General features: G+C 39.9%; 2 protein-coding genes across 2 annotated transcripts; both read right to left on the bottom strand.

Moving 5' to 3' along the window:
- Positions 1-2,350: 2,350 nt before the first annotated feature.
- On the bottom strand, positions 2,351-4,722 carry LOC149290176 (protein adenylyltransferase FICD). The gene is made up of 2 exons (XM_089489389.1): positions 4,455-4,722; positions 2,351-3,417 (listed from the first exon to the last, which is right to left on the bottom strand). The coding sequence occupies exons 1-2, from the start codon at positions 4,720-4,722 to the stop codon at positions 2,351-2,353; spliced, it is 1,335 nt and encodes a 444-aa protein (XP_089345515.1).
- Positions 4,723-9,323: 4,601 nt separating this feature from the next.
- On the bottom strand, positions 9,324-17,993 carry SLC8B1 (solute carrier family 8 member B1). Its single transcript, XM_089489428.1, has 15 exons — positions 17,871-17,993; positions 16,328-16,480; positions 15,839-15,891; positions 15,300-15,356; positions 14,966-15,072; positions 14,185-14,352; positions 13,696-13,803; positions 12,705-12,761; positions 12,485-12,615; positions 11,612-11,753; positions 11,268-11,389; positions 10,974-11,127; positions 10,800-10,880; positions 9,793-9,857; positions 9,324-9,521 (listed from the first exon to the last, which is right to left on the bottom strand). Exons 1-15 carry the CDS (start codon positions 17,991-17,993, stop codon positions 9,324-9,326), a joined length of 1,719 nt encoding a protein of 572 aa, XP_089345554.1.
- Positions 17,994-18,989: the final 996 nt, after the last annotated feature.

Raw genomic sequence — 18,989 nt, 5'->3', positions numbered from 1 at the left:
TTGATAAATTTGATTTCCATTGGGGATTTTTGTGTGATTTTGTTGTCAGCACATTCAACTATGTAAAGACGCAAGTATGTCATACTTTCATTCAGATCTAGGATGTGTAATCTTAGTGTTCCCTTTATTATTTTGAGCAGTGTATATATATATATATACACACATATATATATATATATATATATATATATATATATACACACACACATACACATATATATATATATATATATATATATACACATACACACTAACATGTAAGGAAAAAAACTAATACCCTATGTATGTGATGATTATGCATATGAGCCTGTCATGTGTTTAAATTACTGATTTTGTTCAAATATGAGAAATACATGGTGTTACAATGACAAAATAATTTATTTCCATACACTTTTACAATGTCAACAACATAAAGTGCAGACTGCATTCTATAACATGAAGGATTTCAAACTATGAAATACACCAGAAATCCTGTTTGGGAAACCTTTGTCCCTTAAGTGCTTCCTGGTAAAATCATTGTGATTTAAATGAAATGAGGGTTTCCACTTCTGTTTGGAAAAAAAATTGCAATCCAGTTATTGTCTGTCAAAAGACTAGGAAAAGTTCAGTGAAATTCAGTAGCGGACTAATCACCAGAGACAAAAGCACTAATGATTACCAGGAATACTTAAATCCATAGTTCCCTGTGCTGTTGAGAAATAGAACATGCTACGAAATGCAATCGCATAACCCATCTGCTTTCAAGTGCTTATCAACAATGTTAAAGGTTACGGACATTGCCTCGGAGGATCTCACAACATTAAAAATAAAACAAAAGTCCACTCGGAGACATTACATCACTACAAACCAGTTTGACACAGCAACTATAAAGTAATAGCACTGGAAATCTATGACATCACTGGTAGAGCATTTTGCACATTTAAAATCTACCAATGGTGTAATGGATTTCAGATGCTATTACTTTATAATTGCTGCATGGCCTCAGAGATCTATGAATGTAAGTAGTGGGGTGTATTCACTACACAGGGAGTTTGCAGAGAAGCTGGAAATGTCCATTTTCTGATTATGTGGTGTAATGCAGTCCTAGTTTAGTGAATGCCTTTGCCCCCTAGGGACAATATATGGCTACCAACAAAGATATTCATTCATGTTTTGGTTTTTTTATATATACACTATTGTTCAGATGTTTGGGACACTTAGTCATTTACAATGTCTACACTCTATAAGTGATCCGTTTGATTATGGGGGGCCATATTTCTAATGGAACCTGGTACAAATCGGTAAATGTGGACCAATCGTTAACACAATATCTATAGTGACTGCTTCACATTAAGCTCTTTGCCCTAAAATCACTTTTTAGATATATTTGCTTGAAACCACTGACTCTCAGGGAATTTTCCTTTTTGTCGATATGTTTGCAGACTGTGCCATTTGGAACTGTTAAATCTAGTTAGGTACCTGCCTTTCTCTGAGCAGTATAGGTGTAAAAGAGAGAAGAGCCATGGGATGAAGGATTATATATATGTATATATATGTGGAATGGAGAAAGCAAAAGACTTGGGTTTCTTCACAAAAAAAGGTGGCAGGAGAGCTTGGTAAACTTATCTGTAAAACTGGAAGCTTGGCCTATATAATAACACATATATCAGTCAGTGAGGTGACTTTCAGGAAACCTCATTGATTTAATTATGCTTTTTATATGGCCACCAAAGCTATTCTTGGAGCATAAGCTCAACAAGGTTGACCATTCATAATGTAAAGTTAGTGAGGTTCAGCTGCTACCGCCCTGTAAACTCCATCTTTAGTGAGTAAAGCCCGTCTGTGAAATAAAGTGCTTGAACCTTACTGACATCAGTAGTCAAAAATGGTTATAGAAGCCTAACTTATATCTTTAAAAGTACTATATATATATATATATATATATATATATATATATATATATATATATACATACATACACACACACACACACATATATATATACACACACACACACACACACACACACACACACCACATTAGTACAATAATATAATGTCATTGTTTAAATTGCAATAAAAAGGTAATAAACTACAGTATAAAGTAATACAATTATTGCTAACAAATATATTGTTCTCTGTTGTAGCTGCATGTCTGGTGGTTCTGTTTTAATTGGCACGAATATGAAATACAGATACACTTTACTTCATACTGCAGGATATTACTCTTTGAATATGAAATGTTGTCACAACCCCATTCAGCAGCAACACATGAGAAAATAAGTTAAGAGGACGAGCCAGTTGAATACCTCATCCAGCATATCCTCAGAGGTGTGAGTGTTTAAGGCATTGCTAATCAGGCTCTCTTATGTTCAGGTTTTCACGGGAATAGTTTGCTTGCACCCAGGACTGGGCTCAGGAAGGCCCACGGGATGCTCTGTTGTAGCTATCAAAAGAAGATCTAAAGTGGTCTCTGTACATTTGGCAATAAATCGGATGAAAGGCCTCACATCACCTTCATTTGCTAGTTCCAAGACGTGATAATATTCTGACCTCTGTTCTTTTCTGATGGTAATGGCTGGATATCCTGCCTGCATTAGAATGACATTCATGAGCAAGCGAGACGTTCTTCCGTTACCATCCACAAACGGGTGGATATAAACTAGTTTATAATGAGCTAGCGCTGCAAATTCCACTGGGTGTAAGTTCATTGCATCGTCGGAGTTAAGCCATTGAACAAACTCTTGCATCAGTTTCTCGACATCTCTGGGATGAGGAGGTATATGATGACCCACAAACACTTGGTTAACTCTAAATCGACCAGCTTCGATGGGGTCCACATAGCCCAATATCCTTCTATGTATTTCCAGAATGTCGTTTATGGTTACGGATCCTATTCGGGATACTAAAGTGTCGTTGACGTATTTCATGGCAGCATGGATTCCTATAACCTCATTTTGCTCTTCAAGGCTTTTACCCGGCACAGCGTAGCGAGTTTCAATTATGTGACGAATTTCAGACAGAGATAGGGTATTTCCTTCAATAGCCACTGTGTGATAGACATGGTGATAGTATGACTCTTCCAAAACCCTTCGCAGAGCAGAATTACCTTTAGGAATGGACATGACTTTTTTGACCTTGCTATCAATGATACTAAAGTATCTCTGATCTATCTCTTCCACGAGGGGTAACGTTCGATCACGGTTTATCAAAGCCTTTTCATTGTGTGGTGAAATCATTATCGCCTTGGAATATAAATAGTCCGCCTGGATAATGTCCTTTTCTTCTTCCAAGAAGATTCCAAGCTCATTTAAAGCATCTACGTGATCTGGATCCATCTTCAGGGCGTGATGGAGAAGTTTATGTGCCTTGTTCCGCTTCCCTTGACGTTTCATTTCCAGCGCCTGGTTCAGGGCAGCTTGGGCTTCAAATTTAACCTCTAAAATATGAGAAATTGTTATTCTTACCAATAATCCATGTACCAACACCTTTGGATATATAACATAAAGAAGAATGGATGCCTATTTTTCTTCACATTTATCTTAGCTTCTACTGCCAGTATTATTGCAAGCTGCAGGTTGTGATACTGTTCTATGATGCCGGATGCATAAGCATAGAAGGTGGTAGATGGTTTATCTATACAGCAAGAACTATTAAAAAAAATAAAAAGGTACATCTGTTGCACAATGTCAAGTGTAAGCCAGCTATATATAAAAAATAGTGTTATTGGTTTTTGTTGGGTATACAATATTGACCACCCATAAATGGAAACACCAGCAATTATTTGTGAAATTGGCGATTTTAAATATAACTGCTCTTTCCACATATGCTGTGCAAGAAAAACAATGGAATAAAGTGGAACATATCCAGTTTGCAGTAATGTAGGACTACATATATATGTATAGGATATATATATATTTATTTATTAATGACAGAGGTATGTCCCTTTAATTTGATTCCAAGACACCTCCCCATCATATATTAAACATCTGGTTTGTAGTTTCTGATCTAGGAGTTATATATGCCCTCTGCTCAGGAGCAGTATATTATGAAATGGTGTCCTTGTTGAAAATATACAGTTTAAATACTGTTCCAATGTTTCAGCTGCTTTATTTTTGGTGGGTTTTTTTTGCAAGCACAAGAAAAATATATTCACCAAAATATTTACCTTACCCGATTACACATCTAGCTGACCCTGGTTCATAACAGCTGAAGGCAACACATAATATATATATATATATATATATACACATATATATATATACACACACACATACACAACTGTGATATTTCCATGTATTGCTATTTTAGTTGGTATTATGGATAAAAAAAGCGATACACTGTGGATAAGACTACTATGCCTCTGCATTAAAATGAAGACATTTAATTAAAGGTTGGGGTGGCATCAAATACCTAAGTTTACACAAAAAAGAGATGTTATCTCAGAAATCTAGTTCCCGTTTACATTTATATTACCTGATGTAGGTTTCTGCTTTAACACTAGTAGGTCAAATGCAGTTGAAGCAACAGCCAAACCGGTTGTATGTCCTGCATACGGGTGAGTGCGTCCATCTCTACCGAACAAGTTAAACTGCAGCAAAACCTTCAGCGCTGACCTATAGTGCTCCTCAAGCCCACTCAGGGGATATAGGACCACCAAGAATGATCCAGAGAACAGCAGCAACCCCGCCAGGAGCCCAAAACGAACCCCCAAATTTGCCCATTGCAACTCCTTTACTGCCATTGACGTCTCAGTCACCCAATTCCAAGCACCAAGAGCAGGTTCATTTTCTTGAATATTTCCACAGACCTGCAGCGAGAAAAAGAAGTTGCGCGTATATTAGTAACTTGGGCTAGATCTATTGCATGTTGCAGATCATAATCAATCACATCACTGAATAACCATTAGCCAATTTCATAAATTTACCATCGAAGTGTATTTGATAGTATTTGTAACTCACTCATGCTTCAAAATCAATATAAAGTACAAAAATGTGTATTATAGTCCTAGAGGAGCCAATTGACTATATATTACACTTAGTCCGAGAGGAGCCAATTGACTATATATTACACTTAGTCCGAGAGGAGCCAATTGACTATGTGTTATACTTCGTAGTTAAGGAGTCAACTGACTTCTAAGCAGTGTGTAAAACATTAGCTGCCCAGTTTAGTAACTACCCTTACCAACCCCCCTGCCCCCACTTTCTCTAAACCCATATCTTAATAGCCCTCTTAATACCCCTTCATACCCCCATCACCTGTAAACGAGCAGACTTCCGCGTCAGGTGACGCAAATGGGAATTCTCAATCCATCCCCGCCTACTTCTTGTTTTTCCATGCGATTGGTTATGGAAACGTCGATCACTTCAGACGTACGTTCTTTAGCCTATCACAACGCTCTTAGTCCCCCAGGCTGCCGCTGTGAATGGAAGGTTAGTTGATGACGTTCGGAAGAGTCGGGGCGCGTGGTGACTGTTGATTGGGTAACGGCTTCAGCAAGTTTCACTATGTTTGTTGTGTTTTTGTGGTTTAGCTGCGAGTGACGTAATTGAGCACCGGCCTAGGTTTCCTATTATGGTGACGTGTTAAAGAGCTTAATGGTGTGAAGGGCATTCTTAGTATATGGTAGCAACTCATGCTTGTGACGAGACCAAGACAAATATGTATACATTGTTTGTGTTCAAATAGTGTGTACCATAGGCGCTAGTATCAGATTAAAAGACTGCCATTGGGGGGGGGGGGCATGACTCCCTATGTTCCCAATTACGGGAAGTCCCCATTGGACACGGTAATCCCTTGGGCCCTCAGAATGGTGGCATGGCATACATGACAGTACTGAGATGTAATGAGACTTTTTCAGTGTTTTACACTATGATTCCTTAATCACTATTCTCCTTTCTTTCGTGCTCCCACGCAAATTACCGTATTTGCTCGATTATAAGACGACCCTATGATTGAGAAAAATATTTTTTTGTTTTTATTTCCTTGTATTTTCCAACCTGCCCCCCAGTTACGCACATCTGCCCCCAGGCTTGCCACTCCAATATGGCACTGTGGCCCATGATATGCCTTTTAACCCTCTATATGCCACTGTGCCCCATGATATGCCACTCTGGCATTTAGGGGGTTAAAAGGCATATTATGGGGCAGAGTGGCATATAGGGAGGTATAAGGCATTTCAGGAGGCAGAGTGGCGTTCAGGGGGTTAAAAGGCATTTCATAGAGCACTCTGCCTCCAGAAATGCCCTATGCCCCCATTTAACACTCCCCCCCCACACACACACTTACCGGTGCTTCCAATTTCCTGCTGTATACCGGGGCAGCAGTCTTCCTTCTGTCTCTCCCCCATTTAACACTCCCCCACACACACTTACCGGTGCTTCCAATTTCCTGCTGTATACCGGGGCAGCAGTCTTCCTTCTGTCTCCCCCCCCATTTAACACTCCCCCACCCCACACACACTTACCGGTGCTTCCAATTTCCTGCTGTATACCGGGGCAGCAGTCTTCCTTCTGTCTCTCCCCCATTTAACACTCCCCCACACACACTTACCGGTGCTTCCAATTTCCTGCTGTATACCGGGGCAGCAGTCTTCCTTCTGTCTCTCCCCCATTTAACACTCCCCCACACACACTTACCGGTGCTTCCAATTTCCTGCTGTATACCAGGCCAGCAGTCTTCTTTACGCTGCAGCCGGAAGGAGGTGTGGCTAGCAGCGGGGGTTGACTGCGTCCATCGCGCAGACCTTCCCCGGCTGTCAGAGATCAGAGTTCCCCGCACCGGCACCGGTGTGGGTTGGGGGTATTTTTTATTATTTGTGTTTTATTTGTGTGTAAATTCTATAGATTGACAGGTGGGGGTGGCTGGCTGTGTGATAGTGTCTGATCTACTGCATGACAGAAGGGATTAGACATTCTTTTCAGGCTGCTAGCCATCTGATCTAACTATAGATCAGCTGACAATCTGTTGGCATACTTTTTTTTTTATTTTACTTTTAATTATTTTTTTTCATAACCATTCTGACCAGCAGCACTCATAATTGGAGCATCACATTCATTGAGAATGCATCCATTCACAAAGGAAGTCTTGGGTGATCTGGCCCTTGGAGGGTTAATAGCGGTTCTCGAGGACTGGCACCGATGTTGACGGCGATGCAGTTTAAATTTATGAAACCAAGTATACATTGGCTTAAAGTTTACCTCCTGGAAGCTCTAAAACCAGCATAATCAACTCAAGGGCATGACGTTCTCTCCATTCCTGTCAAAAGTCTACCTGTGCCAATTAACAGCTTTAACTCAATAACAGGCAAGGGATACTAATGGGTAGTAATAATTATGCAGATAATTTGAATAGAAAGAGAAGATGCCTGCTTAGTCCATTAGTTAAATACATATATAGTGCTCATTTTAGCTTTTAAACAGCTTTCCTTTTTTATAGAGAGAACTAAACTGTAAAATGATATTGGGAAAAGGACTCATCTAACTTAATGTATCTTGGAAGCACAGGCAACGGATAAACAGAACACAGCAATTGAATAATGTAACGTTTCACCTTTTAGCGCATTCATTTATTTTGAAGGAACTATTCATAGTCTATTTGCATACATAAGCATTATCCAACCTCTCTCAGTATATATATATATATATATATATATATACTGCATATTATAGAGAGAGACAAAGAAAGGGGTTGGGGGCCACACATACAAACAATGTCTTAATACACCCTATATTCCAAGTTGCATACAAGGTCCTACTGCATAAAATTCACAGTATAGTTCTTTAGACAAAAAAATACATTGTACCATTATGCACAATATGAAACCACACACACACACATTTTATATAATATATATATATATATATATATATATACACACATATACACACACAATTTCCAAAAATAAAACAGAAGGAAAAGCTGCCGCCTGATAAATACGCATACTGCCTGCTAGACTGCCTCTGATTTATTGGCCGTTAGCCTTAATGCACTATGGCCAATGTGGAATCCCAGCTCCGTCCTGCTGATATCTAAGAGCCCCCAACTGGCACTCTTCTTTGCTCACACATATATCACAGTTGAAACCTCTGCTTGTATATAGAGGACTTGATTCAGAATATTTTACTTCTCACTCACATTGAGTGCGGCCCTTTGACTGACTCAGGGTAGCTCTCCCTCCAAGGCTGCTGTCCTTACTGCAGTGTCCTGTAGAACTCGATGCCTCTGTATTTTGCTAGGTACATAGTTCTATGGAAGCTGCGGCACAGTCCTCTATAGTGTAAATCCGCCAGCTGGAGAGATCAGAGATCTCCCTTGTAACTGGGCCGTTCAGCAGCAGCGCATCCAGGGGCCCGATAGGGTGACCTGAGCCCAGTTTTGAGGCAGAGCCCCTGGGCATAAATAGGAGTCATTTAAGAAGAGATATCGGAGGTCCAGAAAGGTTATGACAATTAACATCCTAAGGGTATAAACTTTGCCTAAAGACACCAGAAGAATAAAGCATTTAAACTCTCCAATTTCACTGTATGCTATGAAGAGTCTACAGTGCCAAGTCTTCTCTTATATGAAGGGCGGAGCTGCCCCTGAATTAAAGAGACAGGACATGCTCTGCTAGTCGCTCAAGTTGCATGAAAACACTGCCACTGGAGTGCTTTTTGTGCATTGTGGTGCATCTTCTTTAACCACCCTTAAGCTCCCTATTAGCTTAAATTATAAAATATAACACTTATAAATGTTCAAAACTTTTTAAAAGTGTCCAACAGAAAGAAAAAAAAATAAATTATTTCAATTAAGAAAGTAATTTATACAGCAGAGAATCATGGCTGCAGAATACCATAAAATCTTGATTTTATTAAAAGTCTATTTTATTAATAAAATGAAATTTAAAAGTATATTGTAGTATGCATTTTCCAACAGGTCTCACTGTTCGATGTTTCAGAAGGTACGTTTGGCTTCCGATACATTTCATCATTTAAATTAACAGGGTCCAGCCCTCCCTTGAGTGGCTTGGGTGTAAAAACACAAGAATATCAAAAACATGACAAATAATAAGTGTTTGAAAAATACTATATCTACTTAGCATTACAAAAAACAAACAAAAAAATAAAAATCACACACACCCAAGATGTGCCTTTTTTCTTCCAGTAGAAGACCTTTTCAAAATATTTAAAATGTATGGTTGATTCTAACTTTGTTCAAATAAAATACAGTTAATAATGTGTAACCTGAGTTGGTAGTGCAGCAATCAAAGGCTTAAAGTGATAAGGGACATGTGCGAGAAGGACCCTTGCTTCATTGGCATGGAGTTTCCAGGTGCTTATTCCCTCAGATAATGGCTTCTCTGTGTCACGAAGATGCCAGTCTGATGATCCCAAATTCTGTTAATAGGGCCACAGTTAGGAATATAGCATAGAGAACCAGCAGGGCAAAGCCATAACTACGACGCAGGTGGAAACATTGAGCAGGCACGGATATCAGGGAGAAGATCAGACTTATTCCAAGACCACCAGCAAGGATCCAAACCAATAGACCCTGGGGCTCCAGCTGTGTAAAAAAAGAGTAAGAGTAAGTAAAGAAGCACTATTTGCAACCAAAGGTGTGACACATTTTGCTCAAGTCATATCTTGGTTTTTCTTGGCCTGGCACTTGCTATTGCCCTAGTTTACTCAAGATCCCATGATTTGGCTATATCAATTCAAAAATATCAATATTAAAAAAACAACAAAAACAAGATAACATGGGAAGGGGTTGGGGAATCAAGCGTTCAATACATGGAAATTATTTAGTCCCAATGAAGTCCTGAATGCCCACTCACCTGTAACACTGTCTTGTTCGGCCCCATTTGTAGTAGACAGCCTAATCCAACTCCAATCAGAACATCTGGGTATAGGTAAAGGAAAAAGCACACTGACCTCTTAATTGGCTACAGCGCACTAATGAAAAATACATTTCTCCAAGAAGTGACCAGGCTCTATATAATGCATAGTTTAATCAGCGAGGCAAAAAATTCCACAGATTTAATTATGTTTCTACCGGGCTAGCTAGGCTCATGATTGGCCCAGGTAAAAGCATAATAAAATCAATGTTTTAAAACAGCACTGTCCTGCAAACATCTACTTAAGTGAATCAGACATATAAATTGTGTTCAATCGGTGTAGTCATCTATTCTACTCCAATACAGTTCTAAAATAGTTTGTTAATTCTTAGTTTAATGCTTACCTGGGGCCTGGCTGACAAATGCAGAACCAACTTATGAAATTTAGCCAAATTAGTCAGTATCAGATCCTGCATTATTGGCGGTTTCAAATAAAAACACTAGAGCAATTGGAAAATATAGATTCCTGCTGTAAGATGTCTTGCTATACTTGGTTGGTGCTCTTAGTTTTGAGTAATACAGCATGTTTTGGGTTACTTGTTGCTTTGGGGATGCTAATGGGCAAAGCATGCAGTTATGTATTCAAGTCTTTTACATGTTTTCAATATGCTAGTGTGCCCCGATGCAAGTCAGACTAGGTGATATGTGCCAGGGCTGGTCACAATGTTAGTGGTACACAACAATCATCACTGAAAGACTGCCTGTACCCACAACACAACATTAATGCCAACATAGTCTTGGCTTACACACCCTGGAAGTTATATCCTCTAATATTATCCTCAAGATTGTAAGCATGCAAGCAGGGCTCTCTCCACCTAATATATCGATTGTCTGTCAATTCTCGTCTTGTCATACCCCTTGAATATATGTATTGTATTAAGCGCTGCGTAAATTGTTGGCGCTATATAAATAAAAGATAAATAATAATACAAACATAAAAAGGATACTGAAGATAATACCACCGAAGCAGGCAGAGAATGCCATACGAGGATAACCCTGACGTGCCAGTGTGAGATCAGACACAAAATCTGTCAATGAAAAATAGCATGAACTACTAGGTTCTAGAATACCCAACTGTGATCTGTAAAGAAAAAATAGAAAAACCTAAAATGTATACTTACCGCCTATGCTATTACCCCAGGCCAGAAGAGTTAACCCCAGCACAGTGTTACTGAGCCGAAAAATGACACCAAAGGTACGCAATAGATTTACAACCTCTCTGGCTGCAGCGCTAATCCACAGTGCACTGGCCAAGAACCCAACAAAGGAGAAGATCTGGAGGTAGCAGAGGAGACAAAGCCACACATTTAATTTAATTGCGCATATTGCTCACAGAACAAACCTGGAGATGCCATAATCTAATAGCAATAATACACACATACAGCCCACATACACACAATAACTGGTGGCCTTACAAAGTGATATTTTGGTGGTTCCTCATTCTTTGTGGTGAAGAAAACCAGAAGTGCCAACAAAGCTCCAAGAATTGTCACAACAGCCCAGACTGGCATCACACCCTCGATACTGTAGAGACCATCTAAAGCAAATAAAGTACAAAGATCACAACCTGTTTTCCAAACATTTGTACATTAAGCCATATCACTTAGGGTAAATTGTATATAATTTAAAGCTGCCCCACAGAGGGATCTGGAACAAACTGAAAAAAATACTGAACTTGGAAACAAAAATAGGAGTAGTGGTTTGAGCACAGGATTGTGTACTATCACGAATGAGAGTTAGACATCCGATTGGAACTTACAGATCCCAGAGTTAATAGCGAATATACAAAGAAGGGGGCTTGTTATTAGTTGCAGGCAGTTCAGGGGTCTCTGCCAGTTTCGGTCTTCTTTATCTGGATCAACCACAGGGACAGAAAAGAGAAGCAGCATTTCCACTGGGACCTGAGAGAAGAAATACATCACAGCACTAGACACATCTTTGTAAAAAGGGACCATAATAGCCAAATTATTGTTCTGTGATACACTGAAGTCCATGAAACTCCACAATTAGATAACTGTGTGACTAGACAATAAAACCCCCCCAAAACAACAGTTTGTCCCTTAAAACTTGGAGCATTTTTGTATGCATTGAGAATGGACTTCCATCACTATCAGGGCCGGCCAGACAATGGACAACTAGCCCTTTTTTTATTTTTTTATTTTTTTTTATAAAAGCGAAAGAGAGAGAAAGGGGCGCCGAGTGGTTTTCGCTTACCAAGCTGTCAGTACCTGCTCGGCGCCCCTCTCTCTCTCCTCTGCGGCGAGTCTTCCTGTTCGGTCTCGGTGCCGGCTTGTAATGCTGAGTGCCAGAAGATTTCCAGTGCTCAGCATTACAAGCCGGGACTGAGACCGAACAGGGAGACTCGCCACAGGACTGCTGAAAGGTAAGCACAAGGGGGGGGGGGGCGGCAGGGACGGAGGGAGAGGAAGGGTAGATAATGGGGGCGGCAGGGACGGAGGGAGAGGAAGGGTAGATAAGGGGGGGGGGCATTTTAAAATTCTCCCCAGGCGGCATTTTGCCTTGGGCCGGCCCTGATCACTATTTACAGTCTTAACCAACATATGAGAGGATCACACATTATTCTGTCTTGGCCTCATCTTCTCTGCTTTAAATCCTGCCTATATCCACTCACCTTTATGATTTTAAAGAGTCTCCAGTGCCAGTGCTTCACTCTCCATTTTCTAGAATCTATTGGATTCAGAGCATTGACAAAGATCTGCCAGGCGCTGCACTGGATGGGGCTTAGGAGCTGATATTCATCTCCTGCGAGAGAACCAGATGAGCTAAATGTATGCTCAGTCAGGTGTGTGTGTGTGTGTGTGTGTGTGTGTGTGTGTCTGTTGAACCCATACCATACTCCGAGCCATGAGGAGTGGCAACACCATCGTCTTCAGACTCTGTCAGTAGCTCTATTAAAGAAAAGGGGGAAAAAAAGGACATATTCAACTAACACACCGATAGAATGTAACATATTGATGTATGCGTATGAACGCTTTGAGTGCAGGGATAGGGATGGTCAAAAATTCCTACAGAAACACGCATGTTGGGAGTTATATGCCATAGTTATACCAAAGAATATCATTTCTACAAATATGAGACCATTTTGTGGTCCACTCATGTCTGCAGGTTACAGCTCTGAATGCATTCATCATTATTGTTTGAGGGTCATGGGAGCTCTAGTCCAAAGGAGAAAAGCTCTCTTGCGCACGTGGAAGCTGTTATAGCTGCAAAGGGGGTCAACTCCAAATTAATGTCCATGGTGTTGGAATGGGTTGTCCAACAGGTCCATATAGGTGTGATCATCAGGTGTCCACTTACTTTTGATCATATAGTGTTTATTGTGGGAAGCTCCGACAGGTGGGAAGGCCCATGTTTGCAGGGATCAGGTGATTTTTTTCCCTGCATGTTGATCTGATTTAGCTATAGATCAACCGCCAGCATAGTAAAGAAAATTGTTTTACAGCTATTGGACAGTTTGGATAATGGTGGTATTAGATGTGCAACATTCTATTAGATCATTAGATCAAATCCCTGTCTACTTTTTTTATTTTTTAAATGCACATTGAACTCTATTTTGGAAAAAGACTGTGACAATAGCCTGAATTGTCTCTTTATATGTTTTTTCCCCCCCACAAGACATTATAAAACAGCAGCAAATATTATTTTGAATTTTAAAGTTGCAGAAGAAATTTAAGCTCTCTAACGAAATACTGAATTTCACAGAATTAAATAACTCCTTAACCTTATCATCAGTTTGTCAAGGTGTTTGCCCAATTACACTCAAGTAAAAACATTTGAGATGCCTAGCTCAACCTTCCCCAACAAAAACAAAAGAAGGTTTACCTGGTTCTTGCAGGCTTGGAACAGATAATACCCTGTGACGCATCCTCCGATAGATCCAAGTAGAGAGGACAACTACCAGGACATAAGTCAGATACAGCAGCAAGTAGACTGTACAGGGTATAAAATAACAGGATATGCTCAGAATAATGGAAATAAAATAGAACACCAAGAAACAAAGATTGTGGGTAATCGCAGTAGAAATCATCAAAAACAAACCTTTAGGTCACTAGATGGTTGCTGGAGGGGCAATATGTGGCAATATGTGGCACAATAGCAGAATTACAGCTGGCCGTACATAGCAGTGTTTGTGAGTGACAGAACACAATAGTAAAATTCACAGGATAAGACAAAAATGGGATGTTGTTGGCACTACAAAAATGTGACGCATGCATTTGATAAAACCATCAGGAAATTGGGTCAGACAAAAGACATACGGTGCAGGAAATTGGTCTAGTCTGCTGGGGACTATAAAAAGGCATATTTGCTCACCTAGGGCTTCTGGCAAGTTCACAGTTCCTTGGTACAGAACATAGAAGGTGAGGAAGACAGCTGCTATGTAAAACACTATGTCTCTTAGAAAAGGACGAGACGCAGCTGTGAATGGTTTCACCAACGCAATCCCTCCGGCCACCACAGTGGTGACAAACACCCCTGCACCTGGTATAAGCAAAAAGATGTCACATACATACACTGCAATTAGAAGTATTTATACATTGTATATATATATATATTATTTTTTTGTTTGTTTATTTATTTTATTTTTTTTACAAACAATGCAGTAAAAGTTTAGTTTTATAAACACCTCATTCAGTTTTAATCATCAGCATTAATTTATATATAATGTGTATACACACACACTAAACAAACACGTCTTATCATACTGCTGCTGTTAAACAACAGAATAGATTACTCTCCAACTAATGAAAGTCCACAGAGAAACAGGATTACTGTAACACTGCCATAAAGAATCAGCTCAGTGTGGTGTCTGAGCAGAAAAAGTCATCCAAAATATTACACGGGGGACAAGAATGGCAGCCTCCAGGTCTACTGATAAAATAAGTTTATTGGAACAAAATGAGATAGAAACAGGTTTATGCCAAGGCTAACCAACTTTACTGTATACTTCATTGTATTTTATGCTCAAGGAAAACTTCCCCTTTGAATTTATTATACAAACACACATGGATCACATATTTTACCCACTCAGTACACACATAAAGAGAACATGCAATAGAATTTTATATCTCTTCTACCTCCTACCCAGACATACCAAAAAGTGCTCCAATAGCCAGTCCTGCTGTCCTGGAATCTGAAAATGCTGCCAGGGCACTGAAGACATCAGGTGCGCCATTTCCAAATGCCAGGAAAGTGACGCCATGCAGGTTAAAGGTCAAGGAAGATGACAGCACTTCTACGCATAAAGCCTACCAGCACCAGTAAGCCCCTACCATGCTACTATCACATAAACCCATTGTACAGCGCTACGGAATTTGATGGCGCTATATAAAACAATACATAATAATAATAAACCTCTAACATTATATAAAGGCTTTAATAAAGAAATAGGTTTATAGTTAAAGCTCAGATACTGGAGAAAGGATACTGCCACGTTGTGTGAAAGCCTGAGGCTGCGAGAAATTGCAGACAGATTGGGACAAAAACTGTAAAAATGCAAAAGAAATGGTATGAACAATTAGTGACAGAGTAATAAAACACAACTAAATAGAGCAAGGGTAAGGCTTTTAAAAATAAAGGCCAATAACGCATCTTGAACAATTCTGGCAGATGATTTACTCTTTCACATAATATAGCCTTAACAATATCATTATTACAAAATGCCTCTACCCCCTACACATTGCAGTGCGAAATAGTAAAAAGTTGGAATCTATGAAACTGAAAACAGCCAGATAACTCTCATGCACCAATTAGACATCTCCCACATACTTATATAGGAAAAGAACAATTAGGGGAAGATATTACGGCAGAATGTAGGAGCCGCTTACAAGGCAAAATTACACAACCAATCTGCCCCTAAATAAAAGTGATAATATTAATAATTGGACGACTATAATGAGGACTACTGTGTCAACTCCAAGTCAACTTGGGAAGCAAGTTCACAAAATAATGTACCAGTTCTACTTACAATTTCTCTGCGGTTACCGCTAGAATGATAAAGAGGTAGAGGAGCCACAGGACCTAAAGGAGAAGATAATAAAGATAACATACACATGCTGCCTGTTTGGATAGATAACGATTTGTTACAAGTGTTTCAGCCTGCAAGGCATTCAGTCTAAGAAAACTTTCCATTTTGGCTTTAAAACCCCAGTGTGCCTATTTTGATGTCTCCCATTCCTAGGAGCTGGTATGAGTGCATTACTGTGTTCTACAGCCCCAAAAGCCACAACAATCAAGTATATAAACAGCAGATACTGGGTTTATCAATTAAATTGCTTAATGTTGGGAGGTGTTAAATTGGCTGCTTGGTGGGAAGCTGATCCATCTATCTACCACCCTCTCTGTGGAGTAAAACTCCAGCATCATTCACTCGTCTCGCCATTTTGTTACCTGTCATTTCAAACAACTTCATTTTTTGCAATATACTACACAAACACCTGTGATTAAAGCTACTCACATACAATATGATAACAAGAGGAAACAGAGGTGGGGCGAATGTGCAGAATGCCCCTTCCAGGTAACTTATGTATCCGTCTGTATCATTGCAATCTGGGGTTGTCCTGACAAAGGCACAACGCAGTGAAGCATTCAGTTTCCCCACGTCTCGACACTGGGAAAAACCAAAATATTAATAGCAGCAATCATGGACAAGTATGTTATATTAGACGTACACAGCTGGTCCTCGAATAACGTTCTTTTGTTCAACGTTATTTAGTTAAAAAAAAAAAAAAAACTCTCTGTCAATGTCTCCCTACCTTTTCCGCCATCCGCTTCCCTGTCCCTGGAACTAAGATCAGCTAAGGGAAAGGACAGGGACACGGAAGTGGTAGGGTGAGCATTGGCCATGTTTTTCAGGACACATGCAATATGTAAATATTGTATGTGTCCTGGAAAACATGGCTGATATGGTCACCCTAATTCCGATGGGGGCGGCAGACAACGTAGGGAGACTTTGGACTTTTGTTATACATCACTTAAACCAGAGATGTTTAGCGAGTACTAGCTGTGTGTAATATATATATATATATATATACACACATATACCCACACAAAAAACATTGTGTATATATTAACCTGGAAGTTTGAACTAAAAGTTAAGCAGTTTAAAGGGCGACTCCCCTCATTTCTTTCTTTGTGTGGCATATTTATATTGTCAATAAGCTACACAGCAGCGTATGCTAAGGTGATCTTTGTTAATATCTTTGATAATATCACATGAGCTATTGCTGGCTGGTGGTGGTTATAACGTGCATGAATGTGGTTATGCAAGGTTTACAATCCAAACACGCAAGCAATCACAAGAAAAATCATGCAAATGTCACTCGAAGGGACAGACCGGCCACACTAGTATAAATATTGTCTGAAAGAGAGCGACCAGGAAACAAGAGCTGAAGGAAAATGGTAGGAATGGCAATAATGCGTAAAGTGCATAGGCTCCTAAAGAAGCGGGACTTGGGGGAGTTTTTGAAGCACTGAAGACAAAGGGAACGATGGATGGACAGGTGAAGGGCATTCCACAGGATAGGGGCAGCCCATGAGAAATCTTGCAAGCGCGCGTGACAGGTAGAATACAACAGTCAAGTAAAACAATGATAAATTCTCCCCTTACCCAAATCATTGTGCGTCAGGCACAAAATTCTGCTTCTGGCATTGATATATGGAGATATGATTAAATCTACATACACATGGTATATGTAACTAACTCTGATGTACCAGAGAACAGGGCAAGATCTGAAAAGCAGAATGTATGTCTAATGCAAGGATAGACACCCTTATATGATCCAGTGGACTTCCATTCTCATGATGCTCACTTAAATTGCTTGAGAAGCCCTATTTCTCGCCTTAAGTACCAGGAAGGTTCATTATGGGCCACTGGAGAGAGAATGTTCTTTATAATTAATATTAATCTATCACATGGACCAGAACTTCCTTGTGTTTAGTAATTTAATTAGTAATTTATCATTTCTCAGTACATATGCAATACCAATATTCATACTCACGTCGACATCCTCAGTAATAGAATTGTCATGTTGATCCAAGATTTCTGACTGCAACAAGAGGTGGGAAACGACGGCTTCTTGACTTTCAGATATAGTAGACATGTGCCACTTGGTGACATCCATGGGCATACGAAAAGTGGGCTGTTTCTCGACAATGCCCAAAACTACTATCAAAACCAAGTGACCTTTCAAAACATAGTTTCTATAATGTCCTCTACGAATGCACCTTTCACTTCTTCCCCTCTCTTAACTTCCTTTGAACCTCTTCAGCTTTTTTATCCTAAAATAACCACACTTCCATAACGTGGAGTCTGAGTATCTGTTCAGAGCGGCAAGGTCCTTGGTCCTAGAAACAGAAGAGGAAGTGAATTAGAGCACCAGGAAGCTTTCCGGTTTCTTTCAGATGGACATTCTGTCACACCCATCTGCAATGTCACATGCGAGTCAGACGTGCACAGATCTGAGTCTCCTGCCATGTTTCATGGACTACAGATTTTGGCAATTTCCACAATACTACTGCCTGCCAACTAATAACTACAATAAGAAAGAGGGCTCCGCTAGCCCATTCCTACTGCAGCATTGTGCACAACGGATGGCTGCGTGATAAGTTGGTATAATATCGTCTGACACGGGTGCAACCTTTGGCACACTTAGGGTTCACACAAAATTCTTAATTTGTTATCTTTGCTGAATATTTCTCTGTAAAGACACCTGCGAAACATTTCTTGCTGGCGTTCTTCATGATTAGCCCCTTGTTCTCCTGATACCTGGCCTAGAAACATGCAAGGAACCCCAACATTGTGGTGATCCAACTTTTAAAAGTGGTCTAATCACCATAGCAACCAACAGACTGCTCTTCCTTGCTGGAGCAAACATTTGTTTTCTACGATGATTTGACCTATTTCCAGCTGTGAATCAGAATTACTTTTTGAGTACAGTTGCATAGTGTTGATTTAGATTGTAAGCTCATGAGCGAGGCCCTCAAAATCCCATCGTTCCTGCCAGGAACTTTGTGTAAAAGTACCATAAGGCCAGATTGCTACTCGCAGACAGGATTCTCAGCTCCTGGTGTGTCTGTATGTATTAATATTCTGCTTAAATTGTACAGCGCTACGTAAT

The sequence above is a fragment of the Sceloporus occidentalis genome, unplaced genomic scaffold (genome assembly GCF_023333645.1).
Source record: "Sceloporus occidentalis isolate IW3139 unplaced genomic scaffold, rSceOcc1.0.p SCAF_40, whole genome shotgun sequence".
NCBI lineage: Eukaryota > Metazoa > Chordata > Lepidosauria > Squamata > Phrynosomatidae > Sceloporus > Sceloporus occidentalis.
Note: the sequence above shows the minus strand (reverse complement) of the source record. Positions and strands in the feature narration are given on the sequence as shown.

Bases quoted from the DNA above. Each gene is read 5' to 3' on its own strand.
- LOC149290176 (XM_089489389.1), bottom strand. From the start codon at position 4,722: ATGGCAGTAAAGGAGTTGCAATGGGCAAATTTGGGGGTTCGTTTTGGG. The intron at 3,418-4,454 runs GTAATATAAATG...CTCATATTTTAG, and splicing joins AAAGCAGAAACCTACATCAG to AGGTTAAATTTGAAGCCCAA.
- SLC8B1 (XM_089489428.1), bottom strand. From the start codon at position 17,993: ATGGATGTCACCAAGTGGCACATGTCTACTATATCTGAAAGTCAAGAA. The intron at 16,481-17,870 runs GTGAGTATGAAT...GGTTTTTCCCAG, and splicing joins CTATTACTGAGGATGTCGAC to TGTCGAGACGTGGGGAAACT. The intron at 11,128-11,267 runs GTAAGGCCACCA...TGCTACCTCCAG, and splicing joins AACCACCAAAATATCACTTT to ATCTTCTCCTTTGTTGGGTT.